We start from the raw sequence: 18,024 nt of genomic DNA on the forward strand, positions 1-18,024 counted from the left end.
GGACTTCCTTTTTAACAGGATCGAGATCATTAAGCTGTTAAGCTGTTGTACATCGAGCAATAAGAAGCTTTAGGGAGTGCTCCCTCAAGGCCTTGACTGCATGGCATGACAATCGACGCAGATCTTGGTGTTGTGGTCGCGCTAGGGGCACCAGAGGCAGATGAAGTGTGGGTCCGTCATCAACATTTGCTGGTGACAGGCACCACAAGGCTAACAACCAGCCTTCCTCGTGGACATCCCTGTCACACCAGGAAATAATGTCTTAAAAATGTTTCACAAAAGATCATAAAATGGTCAGTTAAAAATTCACTGGTGGTAGCTCTTTTCCAGATCTGTGCTGACTGGTATGGAAAGAAAAGAATTGACGTCAGCTATAGAACAAAGGGGGTTGACATTGCCAGGGTGGATATAATGAATGATGGACAATTAACAGATCTTGAATCGGGATATGCAGTTGGGAAGGAAAAATAGATCTGCTCCAGGGTTAAGAGCATATGTATGCCCAAATTGATCCGTGTTTGTGTTATTGGATTATACATAAATGTGAGTAATAAAATTAAAAGGAATGTAAAAAAAAAAAGAATTGACGTCAGCATGCTGGGGTGGTGCCTATATAGGCACCGAGCAAGCTACTTCCACCGCGGACGACGCCACATGGAGCCGAACGATGCAACCTACCTGTGTGTTGGGGTACTGCTCGCTAAATATTTTCCGGATCCAGTATGATGCCCGGGTCTAATTCTAAGGTAAGGAATCTGCAGCTAGAAGTCTCTATCAGATATTGTGGACAACCCAATCAATGACAGGAATCCCTTTTTAACATCTAACTTTCATGCATTTGCTTCTGAAGGCTCTATGCATCCTGGTGCACAATATGTATTCTGAATGGAAACGGATTTCTCCGACCAGGAGCAAGCATCGGAAACAGCCTAAAGTCCTGCACAGTTGAATGTATGGTATCTGCCTGAAATTGAGGAATATCCTCAGAAGGAGAAGGCATACCTGCAGGAGCATGGGTATGAACCTCAGCCCTTTGCAGGAGAGGGCTGCCAAAACAATTATGAACAGCCTTACCCATGGCATCCCTACAGGGACCTGGTTACGGCATTCAAGACTATGTTCTAACAGATGATGGACACATTCTAGAGGTTACTTTCATCCTCCTCCTCTCCAGTTGCCAGCACCGCCTCTGTCAACTTCTCAGCAACTACAACTAGAGATACCTCCCTCCCTGTCTCCACCTGTTCTTGTGATGCCAGCTTCAGTTCCAGGCCTTGGGGACATAGGAGAACAGATCCCATCTGACTCAGGATCATGTCAAATATGGAAGAGAAAGACAACATTTTCGGGGAAGGAAAGGATGATGATGCATATGATGACGAGTGGGAAGACGATATCCTTTCAAAAGAAGGCAACACATTGCCTGCACAATCTTATTTGCCTCTAGATTACATTGCTTGGCTTTAATGCCCTGCTGGAAAGAGCAGCCTACAAGATTCACCTCCCAACAATTTCCATGAATAACAATGCTTTTACTACGATTTTAAAGAACCTTGGAAACCTTGAAACTCCACCCAGATCCTAGATTTCGTCTAGTTGGAGGTTCTTAAACGAATGCATGTGCCAGTCACAATTCAGGCAGTCATACTTCACATGGAGAAGTAGTACAGGATGCCAGAATCTGTGCCAGCATGATTGACTGGTCACCTTAAGCCTGCCTCCATCACTGTGTCAGCAACACAGTGATCAAAATAGTTTGTCAATCTGGGTCAGCCACTCCAAAAAGGGATGGCATTTGATTACAAAACTTAAGGCACAGAGTCAACTCTATAGCTGTGATATCCATAAAAGCTGCAAATACCTTGGTCATCTTTGGGATATACGATTTCCTGATATTGCAGGAAGTTTCATCGCTTATCATCTATTTCTTGAGGACAGAAGGTAAGAGGCAAAGAAAATTATCAAAGAAGGTGCAAATGTGTTGGCCACCATCATTGATGCAGTGATGGATGTTTCCAGCACAACCTCCCATCAGCTCGCAGAGAAAACCGTCCGGTGCATGGTAAACTCCCTTTTGTCCAGAAGTCCAGATTTGGACATGCCTTCTGATGGCCAAATATTTTTGAAAACATGTAGACAATGTCCTGTAGGATATCCAAGACTGACACAGACACAGTATGCTCCCTGGAAGCTTTACAGTACAGATGCCTGCCTCCACTACTTTTCGTGAGTCAGAAATATATGTCAGGCACACCGAAGAGGCTTCCTTCAATACGTATACCAAGGAAGACCCTATTACATTCCAAGACAGTCCAGGTATGATCAAGGCTACTCTTTAGGCAGAGGTCAGCATCATGTCTACAACAAAACATTGGTGAAGAAAAATTGGAGCATCCCAACCACACTCCTGAGACAACCAGAAGAGAGCTTAACTTTGACCAGCTACCCACTACCATCTACCAGAGTGCTTCTGGTGAGCAGAAGAATCTCAGCTTTTGCCTTTGTTTGGAAAATAATAAATATAGGTTGCTGGGTGCTTCGAATAGTGCTATCTGGTCACACTCTAAAATGTATACAAAAAGCACCCACACCACCAACCAGAAAAGCACATCACCTGCCCTATAGCTATAGAAAAAGGTGTCAAACAACCAGAGGAATCAGGGATTCTACTTTACATTTTTTCTGGACAGTCAATGCCAATACTTGAGCTTCAAAATTTGAACAAATTCTTGAAAAACACAATCCTTCTGAATTCTAACCTCCCAAGAAGTCCTTATGATGCAAATGGAATGGGAGCACCTCACCTTCAGGATGCTTATTTTCACATTCCTATACATCAAAGTCACAGAGAATACCTCTGATTTTCATTGGCATTCTCAATTCAGGGTGCATTCATTTGGTTGGACATCTGAGCCCCTGTTCTTTCTAAAGTGCTTGGCGTCAGTAGCTGCCTTTCTTCAAAGACAAGTTTATCGTTCTTGTATGACTGTCTCGTCAGATCTCTATCAAAGGAAGGTGATTGAACCTCCACAGCCGCCAGCATCAGCTAATTCCAAGAATTAGGACTGACCCTGCAAACAGAGAAATCGTCCATCCATCCTGTGGCAGATGTCGTAGGATGGATGTACGTGCATGATATGATACCGCTTTGAGTAACATCATATGACAATCTAGAGGATGCCTAAGTTGTAGGTATTGGAAAAACTAGTTTTTATGAAGGGCAAAATTGGATGATAGTTGTTTGAAGTATTTCATATGGTCGAATGCCCAAGCTTCTCCAAGCTTAGAAATGCAGATGAGGCCCCATACTGGAACCCAGGTAACCTAGCAATAAGGTTAAGAAGTGTACCATGCCACAAAGAGGTTTCTGAGGACACCATGCCATGCCATCCAATATGTTTAAGTGATGCCTTGCAACTCTCAAGTGAAATCCTTATAACCATTGGTAATGTATGTGGGACTTGTGTGCCACTGATAAGAGTGTGTAGGTTGTGTGGTTCCAGCAACTGAAGCTCCGGGTGTACAGTTGTGTCACTCCTATTGTTTCAAATAGATAAAATATACTACTAAACAAACAATGTTGCTGGGGCCTATGGCCCTTTTAACACTGTTTATGGCTATTTAAAGTTATCGGGAATTCCCAGCCAGACAACGGGGAATTATTCAATCACCTGAGTATATTAAAGATACCAATGCTGGCAAACTGGAGTTACAATTAGGCATATAGCATAATGGAGTCAGCCTACCAGTATAGTTGTACTAAGATCATACAAAGACATTTTATGGAAAAGGCATCCCAATGATGGAAATAAGTAGAAACATGACTGTTAGACCTGTCTGTCTTCCACCAAAACCTTTTTTTTGCTTACTTCCCTCCTATTTTTGCTTGATTCGTTTTTGTTGGCCTTAGGAAAAGTGTACTTTACCACAGATAACTAGTGCTAAAGTGCTTGTGCTCACTCTCTAAAACATGGTAACATTGGCTATCACCTGATTGGCATATTTAATTTACTTATAGGTTCCTAGTAAACTGGTATACCATATACCCAGGGCTGATAAATTAAACGCTACTAATAGGCCTGGAGTACTAATTGTGCCTCCCACTTAATCAGCCCCTTAAAACATGTCTCAAGCCTGCTATTGCAGTCTGTATGCAGTTTTAAGCTGTCAATTTGAATTGATAAAATGGACCTTTTACCAATCCTAAAACTTCCTTTTTAATACATATAACTGTACCCTAGGGTAGGCCCTAAGCAGCCAATAGGGTAGGGTGCATTATATGTGAAACATTGGACATTTACTGTTACATTTTACATGTCCTGGTAGTGAAAAACTCACACATTTGTTTTTCACTACGGTGAGGTCCACCTCGCCCACAGGATGACATGGGGTTACCTTATTACGTTTAATAAGTGATAACATTTGTTTGGTAGCAGGTAGAAATGTCATTTCTGATGTCTAAGAAATTGTAATGTAAAATTCTCTTTAACGGTAACGTTGAATTTTAAGTCGCAATTCTGAAAATGCCACTTTTAGAAAGTTTACATCTTCTTGTCCTACCCATTTGGTGCCTGCAGACTGCTTAGTGTGTGACATGAATATGGGTATTTGGCAGCTGGCCTATGCGTATTTCTACTGAACAAATGCCAACGTGCACACAGTTAAAAACGTTAAATCCAAATTGTAAAAGTTTAAGGGTGTGCTGCTAACGCCAAGGCGCCTGTCCAGTGATGACTTGCGGTAAACATCCAATCTAAAGTGCAAACAGGAAGGATTCCCTTTGCTGGCGCGAGCACATTTCAATGGGCTAATAAAAAGCCATTAATCCATTAATCCAATTTCAAATGGACACATATGAATCAGTAATCGTTGATTTCTCAAAACCATTGATTTATTCTCAATGAAGGTTGCATTCAAGAAACATATTTACATACCCTTATGAGGCTGGGGAAAAATCATCCGCCTTGCTAAAATATCAACAGGAAACCCAATGGATGAGGCCAAACATAGACTGGCTATGACTGATCGCAATAGTTTGCTACAACGCACAAGCAAAAAGCAAGCAAACCCATTGGTATGTGTGTTAAAACATTCTACACAAGCTACCACCATTAAATCTATCATCATGAAGCACTGGAACATTATTCGAACTGAACCTGATCTACTAGCTTTGATTCCTCAAACACCGATTTTCGCTATGCAAAGATCTAAGAATTTGAAAGAATTGTTAGCCCAACCATCTAACACACCTACTAAGATCTTCTCCAGACACTTCTGTAAGGAGAAAACTCCAGAAGTCTCTTCCACTTCAAAGTGGGCACCACGTATAAAAATATGGCTCTCAGACCCACCCTTCAGTTTACTCCTGGACCTGCGGAAGGACTCAGAGAATTAACCTGCTGCCTGTGGCCTGCTGTGTACTTCAGAGGACTGCCGTGCATCACCAGGAGTACTCTCCTCATGCCTGCCCTATGCCCTCAGACACTGCGCTGCTGCTTGGGACCTGCTTCTCTGCTTGAACCTGTGACTTTCAGAGTGACTCCAAGGGCTAGTTAGCTGGGCTCCTGATGAGAGCCTCAGGGATAGAAAAGGTTTGAACCATTTTGAATCCACACCTGAACACAGCCTAATAGAGTCGTGACCCTCCAAGTACTGCCGTTCCAGTCCTGGACCCTTGGCAGTGGTGCTTAAGGTACTCAGATAGCCCAAATCCAAAATTTGGGACTTGAAGAATTTTCTGCCAAAAAGTGCTCCGAGAGCAGAGAGGAGAATGGGAAGTACCTGCTCGCTGATCTGCCCAAGGTGGATCGCCGGTTGGCCCAACTTTGCAGCAGCTCCTGCTACTTTCTTCTCTGCAGCAGTAAATACTGTTCAGCGGCACCTCGCAAAAGGAGTATCCAGCCACTTGGTGCCCTCATCGGCTACAGCTTGCAGCTTCATCCTACGGAGATTTTTGACTTCCAAAAAAGAAACTACGTCCGAACGTGACTGCATCCAGTGCCTTCCTGACAATGACGCCTCCTTCTTGGATACCGCTGGCTCCTTTGTCCAGCTGAACTTTATCTTCACAGACATTTTCTTCTATAAAATTTCGAAGTCCTATGGTAAGCGGAAACTGGGCCCAATCTACTTTGTGTATCTGAAACACGCTCCATTGCGGTCAGCCATACCTTTCCACTTTGCATCGGTCTTGCACAACTAGAAGTTTGCAGTTGTGGCATTGATCTTTTAGGCGCTATTTTTTGCTTAAAACTTTAAAAATTAATAACTCTAGTTCTACTGATTAGATTTTTGTCATTCTGGTGTAAAAAAATGTATAATAATGTACTCTAGTTTTCTAAATTAGTGTGGGTTTTTTCTTGTATTGAATTGTCACTTTATTGCTGTTTGAGTGCTGCATAAATACTTTAATAATTGCCTCTAAATTAAGCCTGACTGTTTTTGTGCCAAGCTACCAGAGGGTTAAGCACAGGTTAATTTTGTGACATTTTGTGGTACAATCTTACAGGGATTGTGGCTGTTTGAGTAGGATTTCACCCCCTTCAACCAACAACCCAGTTACTCCCAATGACATTAAAATCCATAAAGGTAAGCCCAAATGTATAAGGACTACTGTCCTTTAAAAATCTTTCGACAGCCATTTAAAGTCTTAGCATTGTTAAAGGCCAGGTCAAAAGGGAACATGTTACTTACCTGTAAGTCAGGTACTCCAGCATTAGTATCTTTCATAGATTCACGTGCTTGAATGTATTCCCCGTCGTCAGACTGGGAACTCCTGATAACAATGTTAACATAGTGTAGCATGTCTCCTCACTACCTGAGTGTAGGTTGCACCATGCGCCTGATACAGGGACGCGCGGCTGCAACCATGACAGTGTACCCATACACTTGATAACATTGTACTATATTCAAACTTTTCTTTTCTATCCACATCATTATACACAACCTAAACTCCAGCCAATCAGAACCTGCAACAGCCAGCTGTTCCCCTGTCTAAGGCCTCCAACTGTCAGATTTTCTATAACATACATCTATAATCACTAATAAACAATTATAACATTAAGCCTCATAACAAGAGGAGACAGTGGGTTGCATATGACTCTATGAAAGATATCAATGATGGAGTACCTAATTTATAGATCAGTAACTTTTTTCTTTCTCCAGCATTGTATCTTTCATAGATTCACATGCTTGAATTTAGATTATTAAAGAAATACCACATATTAAATCAAAAGAGGATGGTGAGAATGAGGCTTACCTAATGGAGAAAGGTCTCTGAGCATAGCTCGACTTACCACAACCTCCCTGAGGGTCTGCACATCAATACAATAATGCTTTGCAAAAGAATGTGCTGTCCTCCATGTTGTTGCCCTGCAAATGTCAATTTAGAAGATTCCTGCAAACAATGCAGTTGTAGTCGCAATTGCTCTTGTCGAATGTACCCTCACTAACCCCAATAATGGTCCTTTCATTCATGCATGTGCTGTTATTATATATGCCACAATCAACCTTGCACTTGTCTGTTAAGTGACTGCTCTCCCTTTATTACCTGAACCAAAAGCTACAAAGAGCTGATCTGTTAATCTAAAATCACTTGTTGAATGTAAATAAAACTTTAAACATCCCTTAATGTCTAAAGAATGTAGAGTTCTCCTTGCAGTTGTAGTAGGATTTGCAAAACAAAAAAAGCGGCCAACTTGATTTTCTGCTTCAAATGCAATGCCATTAGTACTTTTCGAATGAACCTTGGATTTGCTACCATAGTATCTTTCTCATTGTAAAAACTCAGATATGGTTCCTTACAGAATAAAGCTTGCAGCTCGCCACCTCTTTGAGCTGACATAATTGCCAACAAAAAAGCAGTTTTCCACAAATGCCTCAAGGATAGGCTCAAAAGGTGCCTTCATTAACAGTATCAACAGAGTGATTAGCTCACATTCTGGTGCTACCTTCGGTGCAGGTGGACATTTTCTGAATAAGCATTTAATAAATTCTGTATTACTCTTTGCGCATACAATGTCTTTTGATTTGAAGAGCTTAAGAATCTTGAAATTGCATCCAAGTGTCCCTTCACCAACACAAAAGACAATTCCGATCTTACAAGTTGCAGTAAATAGGGCAAACATTAATTGGTGCTATCTTTTATGGGTCTAACTTCTCCACTTGTGTCCGCACTGCAAATCTCTTGCATTTTCGTTATACATATTATGATTTTTGAAAGCTCTCCAGCTTCTTTTAGTACTTCTCTACAGCCCTCAAGAATATAAAGATGGCCAAGTTCTACATCCCGAAGTACCATGCTGTTAGGCGAAGTGATCCTGGGTTGTGGTGAAGTATTTGCAACTATCCCTCCAAATCTTGCCTATCACTTGCAAGATTCATTACATTGGTTGGAATGAATACACAAACTTCCCAGTCCAGTTTGTTGTAAAAGCACTCCCTCGAGTGCCTGGGCAAAACCATCTGCTTGCTAACTTCTTGCAAATGCAAGTCCGATCTGTTACAAACATATTCTGCACTGGTTTTACCCACATTTTAAATACCAACTTCAACTGATTGTTCGTGGGTGTCTGTATAATGCCTGTTCAGCCAATCTGCGACTGGTTGTGCAATCCTGGAATGTGCTTTGGTGAGAGAAAACCATTGCTGCAAATTGCCCATTTCCACATACTCTGAGCTTCCTTTGAAAGTTGCATTGATTTCGTTCCACATTGCTTCTCAATATAATACATTGTAATTGTATTGACTATCATGATCATGACATGTCAATTGCTCACTATGGGCAAAAAAGCTTTCACAGCTATTCTTACTGCACCTAACTAACAGATTATGTCTCAATTTTCCTCCTCTTTTGTCTGAATCTTGTCCAAATGCACCCTCCATCCTCCAGAGATGCATGCGGTCCTTCTGGTTGCAACACCTGACCCTTGAATACTGGTGTTATTGGGACTGCATTGTTCCAACCTCTATGCACTTACTGCCACTGGTCAACCTATGCTCCTGAATCAGCCTCTTTCAAGATGACAGTGTGGTATCAACGGAATGCAGTAGAACATTATTCCCAGCATTGCCTTGAGCATTCTCACTGATGCATTTTGTCTTTTTTAACTAAATTGCCACCTGCTTCCTTAGCTTGCTGCTTTCCTTCCCCCAGAAATGCTAGGGCCTAGAATTACTGAGCGTTTGCGCCACATTTGCTTCACGCAAGGCAATGCAGGGCAATGCAAAGGCTTATTTAGAATCTATAAAGCCACACAATGCCTGATTTGCATAGCCTTGCGTGGCTTGTAAAGTACTATACTCTTTTCCGAACTCTATGAAGTCACTCTTATACCTTAACAGGGAACCCTCTGCACATATGAAACGTTCACTTGCCTCTAAAGCTGGAACTCCCGAAGGCTCAGTATCCTGCAATCTATGACTTGCCGGTGGTTTGGATTTAACAGAGAGTTCCTGAATAAGTAGAGAGCAAAGAAGAGCAATCACTATTGAAGTCTGTAAGCGATACTTTCCATGCAAATGAATCCAGGCTCCTCTTGCATCCTTATTTGCTGGGCTACAGTTCATCAGGTCATACGACTCTCTTCTTTCCTTAACATTCGAGTACCACCTCCCTCGGATAGTGGGAATCTTCTTTGCCTATCCTGAAAAGTGAGTTACATCTTCTGCGAGTCTGCACACTGTCCTTCTAAGCTATTCTAGCTCGAAGTCTACCTCTAATCTTGTCTTTTCTCTAACAGTAAATCACAGACTCAACAGAATGATATAGAGCAGCACCACTCAGCAATGGCCACCACCTTCACCTGAATCTTGAAAAGAGCAATGAAGCATTATTCCCTTTTCAGCTTCCTAGCAGCAGATGACTGAAACCATGTCCTGATCTAGGGAATCTAGATGAAGCTACTGGCTTTGCCAGATGAGTCCATGACCAGAATACAGTGTTACTAGGCCTGTTGCTTTCATCCAGTTTGGCTTAGCCCATCAACTTATCTATTTTAAATAAACTAGGTATATTTGGTTACATCATTTAGCTTCTGATAATTTATCTACATTGTAATTAATACCTAATTTGACCCAAAAAATAATTAAATAAACTAAGAGTACAGGCCCAACATTTATATGCATTGTTATTTATAACTAATTTGACCCAAACAATAATTAAATAAACTAAGAGTACAGGCCCAACATTTTTGTAGGTGACTACAACTAGTCCTGCTGAATGCCAGGGTAACTGAATACAAACATTGCCTATACTTGATTCCATCTCACGCTGCTTTTCTCCACCACTCTATAATTCTTGTCTCTTTACCACACTTTTGCAGGGAATGTATGACGTTACAGCGCATACATTTACAATGCATGCCTTTAGGAAACGCAGTTTTTACATCGCAACATCCTTTACAACGCATTCTTTTACATCGCATGCCATTACATCGTATTTTCAGAAACTACCTTTACAACGCATTCCATTACATCGCATTATACCTTTACAACACATACCATTACAATGCATACCATTACATCGCATTTAAGGTAAGTGTTGGATAGTTTAGGGGTAATAATTACTATTCTAACTCCAGTGAGTGCAACAGTAGGGTAAGTGTTGGATAGTGTAGGGGTAAAAATTACTATTCTAACTCCAGTGAGTGCAACAGTAGGGTAAGTGTTGGATAGTGTAAGGGTACTATGCGTTGTAATGGTATGCATTTTAATGACTAGAGATGTAATGACTGCGTTGTAGTGACATGCGTTGTAGTGACATACAATGTAATGGCTGCGTTGTAATGACATGCGATGTAAAGGATGTTGCGATGTAATGACTGCTATGTAAAGGTAGTGCGATGTAATGACTGCGTTGTAAAGGTTGTTTCCCTTTTGCAGGTGCTTTATCATCCCCCTATTACTGTTTTTCTTTATTTATCTTCATCTTTCCTTTTTTCCTCTCTCTCTTATTCTGGGTCAACGTCTGAAGGTGAAAAATAAGTGCCGGCCTTACACCTGCAACCACCGGTACAAATTAAGCACTCACTGTATCAATAAACATCCCCTGAAAGTGCCATGCTGCTCCTGACACTTAGACAAAAAGCAGCAACCACACTCAAACTCTGGCATTGTGTGAACATTCTGTTCTCACTCACATACAGAAACCACCTGCAGGTATATATCCATGTACGCAAACTCAACTTGGCTCATACCATAGCATTCTCAGTTAGAAGTGAGGGGTTGAGGCGGAGATATGAGCTCCTGCTATTACAGCTGTAGAGGGAGAAAGTTCCACAGTTTAAGAGGGAGAAAGTTCCACAGTTTGAGTGCAAAGAATGAGAAGTCATACGTATGGTGGTGAATTTCACTATGTGAGTGAGAGCGCTTTTAGGCCTTGATTACAAGCTAGACAGAGTATTGGATGGAGCAGCATCTCTGGGTGTGATGCTGCTCCACCCAATTGTAAGTGGAGGTGTGTTCTCAGACCCTGATTTCCTGAGTGCCCAAACATGGATTTGATTCTACTGGCAGTAAATTCTAGCCAGTAAAATTGCTTTTGGCTTGGGCTACAAGTAGAGATTGGCCCCATTCACTGGCACCTTGTTTGACTCCCTCCTAAGGCACATGTCATCCTCTCCACTCCCAGGTCACATCCTTTCCTTCCCTTTCCACTCTCCCATCTCTCGCCATATGCACCGCCCGCTCACCTTCACCATTTGCTCAGTGTGAGGGGAAAATGTTAGCATTAATCACCAAGAAATTGTAAATTCCATATGAATTTTGCCCAGAAAAAACAAATCTCCATGAATCCTAATGGAGGCATTTATTGAGTTTGTGAATACAGCCATTATTTATAAATGTTTCCAGAAAGTATTGGCTATACAATTTTAACATTAGTTCAGTTAAACACGTTACTTAGCTTCAGTAATGCTCTTTCTGGTAGAAACTCTACCTGTCCACAGATTCCTCACTTTTTGAATATTCCCCAGGTGTTAGACTGGATCTGGAAACTTTTTCAGCTGTACCTCTCTGCATCGTTAGGTGGCATCATGCAACCATGCACTGACGCGTTCTGTTCTGGAGACAATGCGTGGAGCCAATATAGGCACCACACCCAAACTCTGGCGTCAGGTGCTTTCTAGGCTGTCCATGCCCCCAAACGTAGAGCCAATAGCAAATTGGTAGTGACCAGTGTGCAGATTCCTGAACTTGGAATCTCATTAATGGATAGAGTACAATTGCAGAACAGGGCGAATGAGCGGGTCGGTAAGGAATCAGCAGTTAGATAGTGTCTCTACCAGAAACAGCATTACCGAAGGTAAGTAACTTGTTCTTCCGATAGACACTTTTAAACACAGATTCCTCCCCGTTTGAAGAGATACCAAAGCAGTACCTATTTGGAGGTGGGTCTGTGAAAGGACTCAACTAGACAATCCTGTAGGTTGAACCAGATGAAATGCCCCTCTCGGCAAGCCTGGCTGTCCAGATAATAATGCGTCCCAAATGCATGGAGGGTAGCCCACGTAGGTGCTTGCCAGATGTCCAGGACAGAAAATCTGTGTCCCAACATAGTGGTAGCAGCTTTGGCCCAGATAGAATGAGTCCACTTGTCCATTTCTGCACTCCTTGCATTTTTTTGCTCAGTGAACCCCACAAAGAGCTGATCATCCACTCAGTATTCTCTGGTATGATCGATATAATGCTCAGTGCTCTTTTGGGGTCCAAGAGGTAGAGTGTCTCCTCCTCCATAGAAGGGTGAGGCGAAGCAAAGAATGCGGGTAAAGTGATATGTTGACCAACGTGAAATGGTGTCACGACATTTGGCAAAAAGGGTGCTTGCATCAGCAGAAACAGTTTGTCTGGGAAGAAGGTGTTGTATGGCAGGTTGACACATGGAGCTTTAAGCTCCGTCACTCGCTGTGCCAATGTTATGGTGACAAGGAACACTGAGGGTGAGAAGCAACAAAGATCACCTGTGAAGTCACTCAAAGGCAGTGCATATCCAATATGTGAGGACTAAGTTAAGGTCCCACTGAGGCATGACAAAAGGAGAGGTAGAAAACAAAGGCCTTTCAAAAAATGTATCCACAAGTGATTTAAATAAAGAGAGCTGGTCTGATAAATGTAAAAAAGAGCCGAACGGTACCTTTTAATTGTGTGCCTCTAGCAAAGTCCTGCTGAGTGAGGGACAAGACAAACAACAAAACATCAGATACATTGGCGTGGAGGGGTCTATCTGTGTGTGCCACATCAAGCTACAAATCTGTTCCAATGACAGGTGTATTCTGTCTTTGTTGAGGAATGCCTGGCTGCCTAGATGACATCAACCACCTCAGGAGGAAGGCCGAAAGTGTTGAGCAGTCGCAGTTCAATCTCCAAACATGAAAATGGGCATTGCAAAGGCCCAGGTGCAGAACCCTACCCTGTTGCTGCAACAGCAGATCCTCCCAAAGGGGCGCCCGATCAGAGTATAGAAGGCTTGGAGGACAGGAGATCTGGATACTATACGATCCATGGCCAATCTGGGGCTACTAGGTTGGCCTGGTCTGTGGTGATCTTCTGCAGAACTCGGGGCAGTATAGGTATTGGCGGGAAGGCCGTCACAAGTTCCACCCTAGGTTAAATGCATCTCCTAGCGAGAGACACCTTGGAAACTCCAACGACCAGAACTGCTGACATTGCGCATTCTTGGCAGTGTCAAATAGATTGAGCCAAGCTTCTCCCCATTCGTGAAAGAGACCATGCTCCACCTGCAAGGTGTAACAGCCACTCATGATCCACTAGGTGCAAATGGCAGAGCTAGTCGGTTTTGGCATTCAAAGATCCTACCAGGTGGTTCACCACCAGGAAATTCCTTGAGGGTCCAGCCATTTCCAGAGGCGCAGTGCCTCTTGGTATAGGGTTTGTGACCCCACCCCATCGCACCGTGTTTACTGCAATACCACATGGCAGTCGGGTTGGCCATAAGCACCTTTACAAGCCTCCCCTTGATGGATGGAAGGAAGGCTTTGATTGCCAAGGGAATTGCCTTTAGCTCCAGATGGTGACTATGGAGCTGGGACTCCACCAGAGACCATAGGCCTCTTATCTCCAACTCTTCCCAGGTCGTAGCCCCCACCCAGAAGTGACGCATCAGTCACCACTATCAGTTCTGGGAAGGGGTAGAGAGAGGGGTCTGTCATTGACCCAATTGCAATCCTCTAGTCACCACTGCATATATTTTACAGTCTCCTCCAAAATCTGGCTTGTGGCCCTTGATGTTGGGTAACCAGAGACTTCAGACCACACTGCAGAGCCCGTTCATGACGCCTGGAGTGCTTGAGCTGCAGGATGCAGGAGACCATCAGTCCCAGTAGCCTTATAGTCAACCTCACTGAAATCCAGGACAGAGACTGAAAGATCAGGATCATAGCCTGAATACCCTGGAATCTACTTTTCAGGGGAAAGGCACAAAACCAAGCTGTGCCTAGAATGGCTCTGATGAAGGGGAGTGTCTGAAGAACCAGGTGCAACTTCAGCACAGTGATAGTGAATCCCAAAGATGACAGGAGGTCCGACGACTGCCTGGGGTGAGCCCACCTTCAACAGCCAGTTGTCGAGGTGTGGCATGACTGAGAAACCTGACCACTCCAAATGTGCTGCTACCATCATTTCATAAACACCCAAGGGGCAGTGATGAGTTTTAAGTGAAGCAGAGCAACTGCTAATATTCCTGTACCACCAGGACCCTCAGGTCAATGCCTGCAGGACGGGTATATGGAAATGTGCGTCCTGCAAATCCAACGCCTCCATCCAGTCTTCAGGGTCGTGGGCAGATAAGACATGGGGGTTGTATGTGACTTCATAGAAAAACTATTAAATGGAACATCATTACTGAGAAACGATTTCATCTAAACTGTTTAATGGAGTTTTTCAGAATGAATGGCATTTACCTTTTCATAGATACCAATTCATAGTATGTCTTTTGGTCGACATTGGCTTTTGAATTTTTATTTTTTAGGTGTAAATGCAATGACTGCAGGTCTTACTTTCAGAAATAGATTTGTTGGAGTAATTTATTTCAGTGCTTTATTTCAGATGCTTTTCATTTGCTGACTCATCACCACCTGTAAACACCATCCAAAGCTGACACCTCACAAGTCCTAAACACCATCAATCCCTGCTGCCTAAAACCTTTCACCACACCTAAACCACACTCATCCCTGAAGCCTGAAAGCCTTCTACCCCAAAAATCTACCATCCCTGAACCATAACATCACTCACTACCCCTAACTCCACCCATTTCTGAATCCCCAAACACCCTTTGTATGCCTAAATACCACCAATTCCATACCCCTTAGAACACCTCAACACACCCAAACTCCACCCATCCCTGAACCCTAAGAAACCCCAACACCTTTAAACACCAGCGATCCATGACGCATAACTCTTCATCCCCCTAAACTGCTCATCCCTAAACCATAAAATCCGTTTTCTACATTGAAACTCCACACATCCCTGAATCTTTAGAACCCCTCTCCACCCTAAACTCCACCTCATTCTGAGCCCTAAAAACTCTTTACCACCCATTGCACTCCACCCAACCCAGAAACCTAAAAACACCCCACTCACCTAAACACCACTCATCTGTGAAGCCCAAAAACCCTTTTCCATGCTAGAACTCCAATTATTCCTGACCCCTAAAAGCCCCTCATCACCTGAAACATTACACATCCCTGAACCCTAAAACCCCACAGTAGTCCTAAACTCCACCTAAGTTTAATGTAATTTAGGAGTCTTCCTTATAATGATCTTTCCTTTAAAATGTTTTGTTTAATGTTTGATTTTTTTTGGTATTTCCTTAAAATGGTCTGTCCTTAAAATTGGTTTTCCTTGATTTGGGGCAGGGTGTGATTTTGAATTTGTCCTTCCAGAGGAAGGTGTTTAGAGGTTGTAGGTCTATAATAGGACAAAGGCCTCCCACCTCCTTTGGCACCAGAAAGTAGTGGAAATAACAACCATGACCCACTTCTGACGAAAACACCCTCTGGATAGCTACTGTGGCCAAAAGACCTTGTACTTCCTGCCTTAAGATGGAAAGATAGCCCTCTGTCAGTCGGTCCGGGGGTCGGTCAAAGGTGCAGCGGAGTAGTAATGAAGGGTAGAGTTTATCGCTGAAGGACAATTTGGGGGACTTACCTGTCCAATGTTATGGCCTACCACCCACTATGACTTCTACCGGGTGGCCGTGCTCCACTAAGGGCACGGTAAAATTGTATCTATCCCTTGGGGGTGGGAGTGGCCAGTAAACTGACTGGCGCACTGTTCCTGACTGTGGGGTCAGTGGGCGCCATGGTCTCGGCCGCAAAACTACTGGACACCAGGCTGGAGTGGCTGGCGGTATGGGGTGCTTCTGCATAACCCGCAAAAGGAACCATAAGTTTGATGCAGTAGGGGAGGCAGGGCAGATACGCCCAGGGATCGTGCTGTGTCCCTCCTCTTTTGAACCACTCCAGAGTGGTATCTGCCTTGTCTACAAAGAGGTAAGTCTTGTCAAAAAACAAATCCATAAGGGATGACTGGCCTTCACTTGAAAAACCCATCAACTGCAACCAGGCATGATGATGAATGGCGACACTAGAGCCAATGGCTCGCCCAATGGAATCTGTGGTATCCAGGCCACAACAAATTGTGAATTTGGCAGCACCATGGCTTCCTTGTATGGCTTGGGTCAGGACAGGTCGAAGGTGTTCCAGGACACCTGGGATGACACTAGCAACCGAATTCGAGAGATTGTGGGAATAGTAGCTCAGCAGGAAATTTGCATTGACTGGCCTGAGGGTCAAACAAGTGGAAGAAAATAACCTCTTACCAAAGGACTCCACTCTCTTGGACTTCCTATCGAGAAGAGTCTGGAAAGCATTTGAATTTTAGGTGTGTCTGACTGGTGGAATTCTATACCACCAAGCTCTCATGAGATGGGTGCTGAGACAAAAAGGCAGGCTCACCAGGTGCAGGTCAGTGATGTACCACAATTTGGAGATTAACTGGGCGGGCCAGAGTAAGGTTTGGCCCAGACCCCTTGGAGGGTATCAGTGAGTTCCTTGTTCAACAGAAGTAATTGCTCAGTAGTTGTTTGTCCCAGTTGGAGTACTTCGGTCAGGACATTGGTTTTGCCCTCCAAGATGGGTAGCTGGAGGACAAGAACTTCGGCTGCCCTCCGCATGATCACCGCAAATTAAACACTTTCTCCAGTAGCAGGGCTAGGAGGTGAGACAATGCCAGAATCAGGAGAGGTGTCAAGGCAACTGGAATACGGGTGTTCATCATACCTGTTTTCTTCGTGGTAGGGTATGGTAGGTTAGGGTTCACCAATTTCATCTCCTTTGTTAAAATCATTATCTGAATACATTCCGATCAAGGAATGCAATGTATGCGATCTGCCTTGTGGAGATGGGGTGTAAAGAGAGTCAGGTTGCAGGCTGATAGAAGCTGAGCACAGCCTCGGTTGAAGTTGGAGCAGTGCCGAGTCAGAGAGCACAATGGCCACTTCGTACTCCAGTGTTGGAGTCAGAATCATCGTCGATGCCCCGAGAACCAGTGTGGATTGTGGAGCCAGAGGTGCAATTGTTAGGGGAGTCAGGAGAAGCCCAGCGGTGGAGATCCTATTGGCTCCTTGGGTGTGTTCGGCCATGGCTGGTATAGAGGTGCCAGAGGGACTCGGAAGGGATCTAAAGAGTCAGAGAATTGCTTTGCGGAACTGTTGGTTCGGCCTTGGTGTTAGAGACAGCCCCAGAACCACCCCCCAACACGGCAGAAAAAACATTTTAGCCAGTGCTACCCTGCACATAACTGACAGCTGTAGTGTATTCCAAACTTTTATAAAGGGCCGAAGCCCTATCACCACTCATCCCATATGTAGCTTATACTTCTCTGTTTATCGTGTAAACCACATATCCGTAAATATTGAAAGTGTGTTTTAACCTAATCAAGACTCACCACCGGCAGCTGATTAACCTCAAGACCTTTAAGTCTTCCCAGCTAACACAATTTTGATTTTAA

The 18,024-nt window shown here is 43.6% G+C and overlaps 1 protein-coding gene across 3 annotated transcripts in view; it reads right to left on the reverse strand.

The window, feature by feature from the left end:
- The window catches only part of AXDND1 (axonemal dynein light chain domain containing 1), a 564,522-nt gene that overhangs the window by 66,861 nt on the left and 479,637 nt on the right, over window positions 1-18,024 (reverse strand). Inside the window, exon 22 of one of the 3 annotated variants that reach the window (XM_085601803.1) lies at window positions 9,376-9,453. The exons of the other annotated variants lie outside the window; for them this stretch is intronic. Within the exon in view, the coding sequence (XP_085457929.1) occupies window positions 9,376-9,453 (78 nt within the window). The remainder of the gene's footprint in view (window positions 1-9,375; window positions 9,454-18,024) is intronic. 3 annotated transcript variants of the gene reach the window in all.

The sequence above is a fragment of the Triturus cristatus genome, chromosome 4_2, assembly GCF_964204655.1.
Source record: "Triturus cristatus chromosome 4_2, aTriCri1.1, whole genome shotgun sequence".
NCBI lineage: Eukaryota > Metazoa > Chordata > Amphibia > Caudata > Salamandridae > Triturus > Triturus cristatus.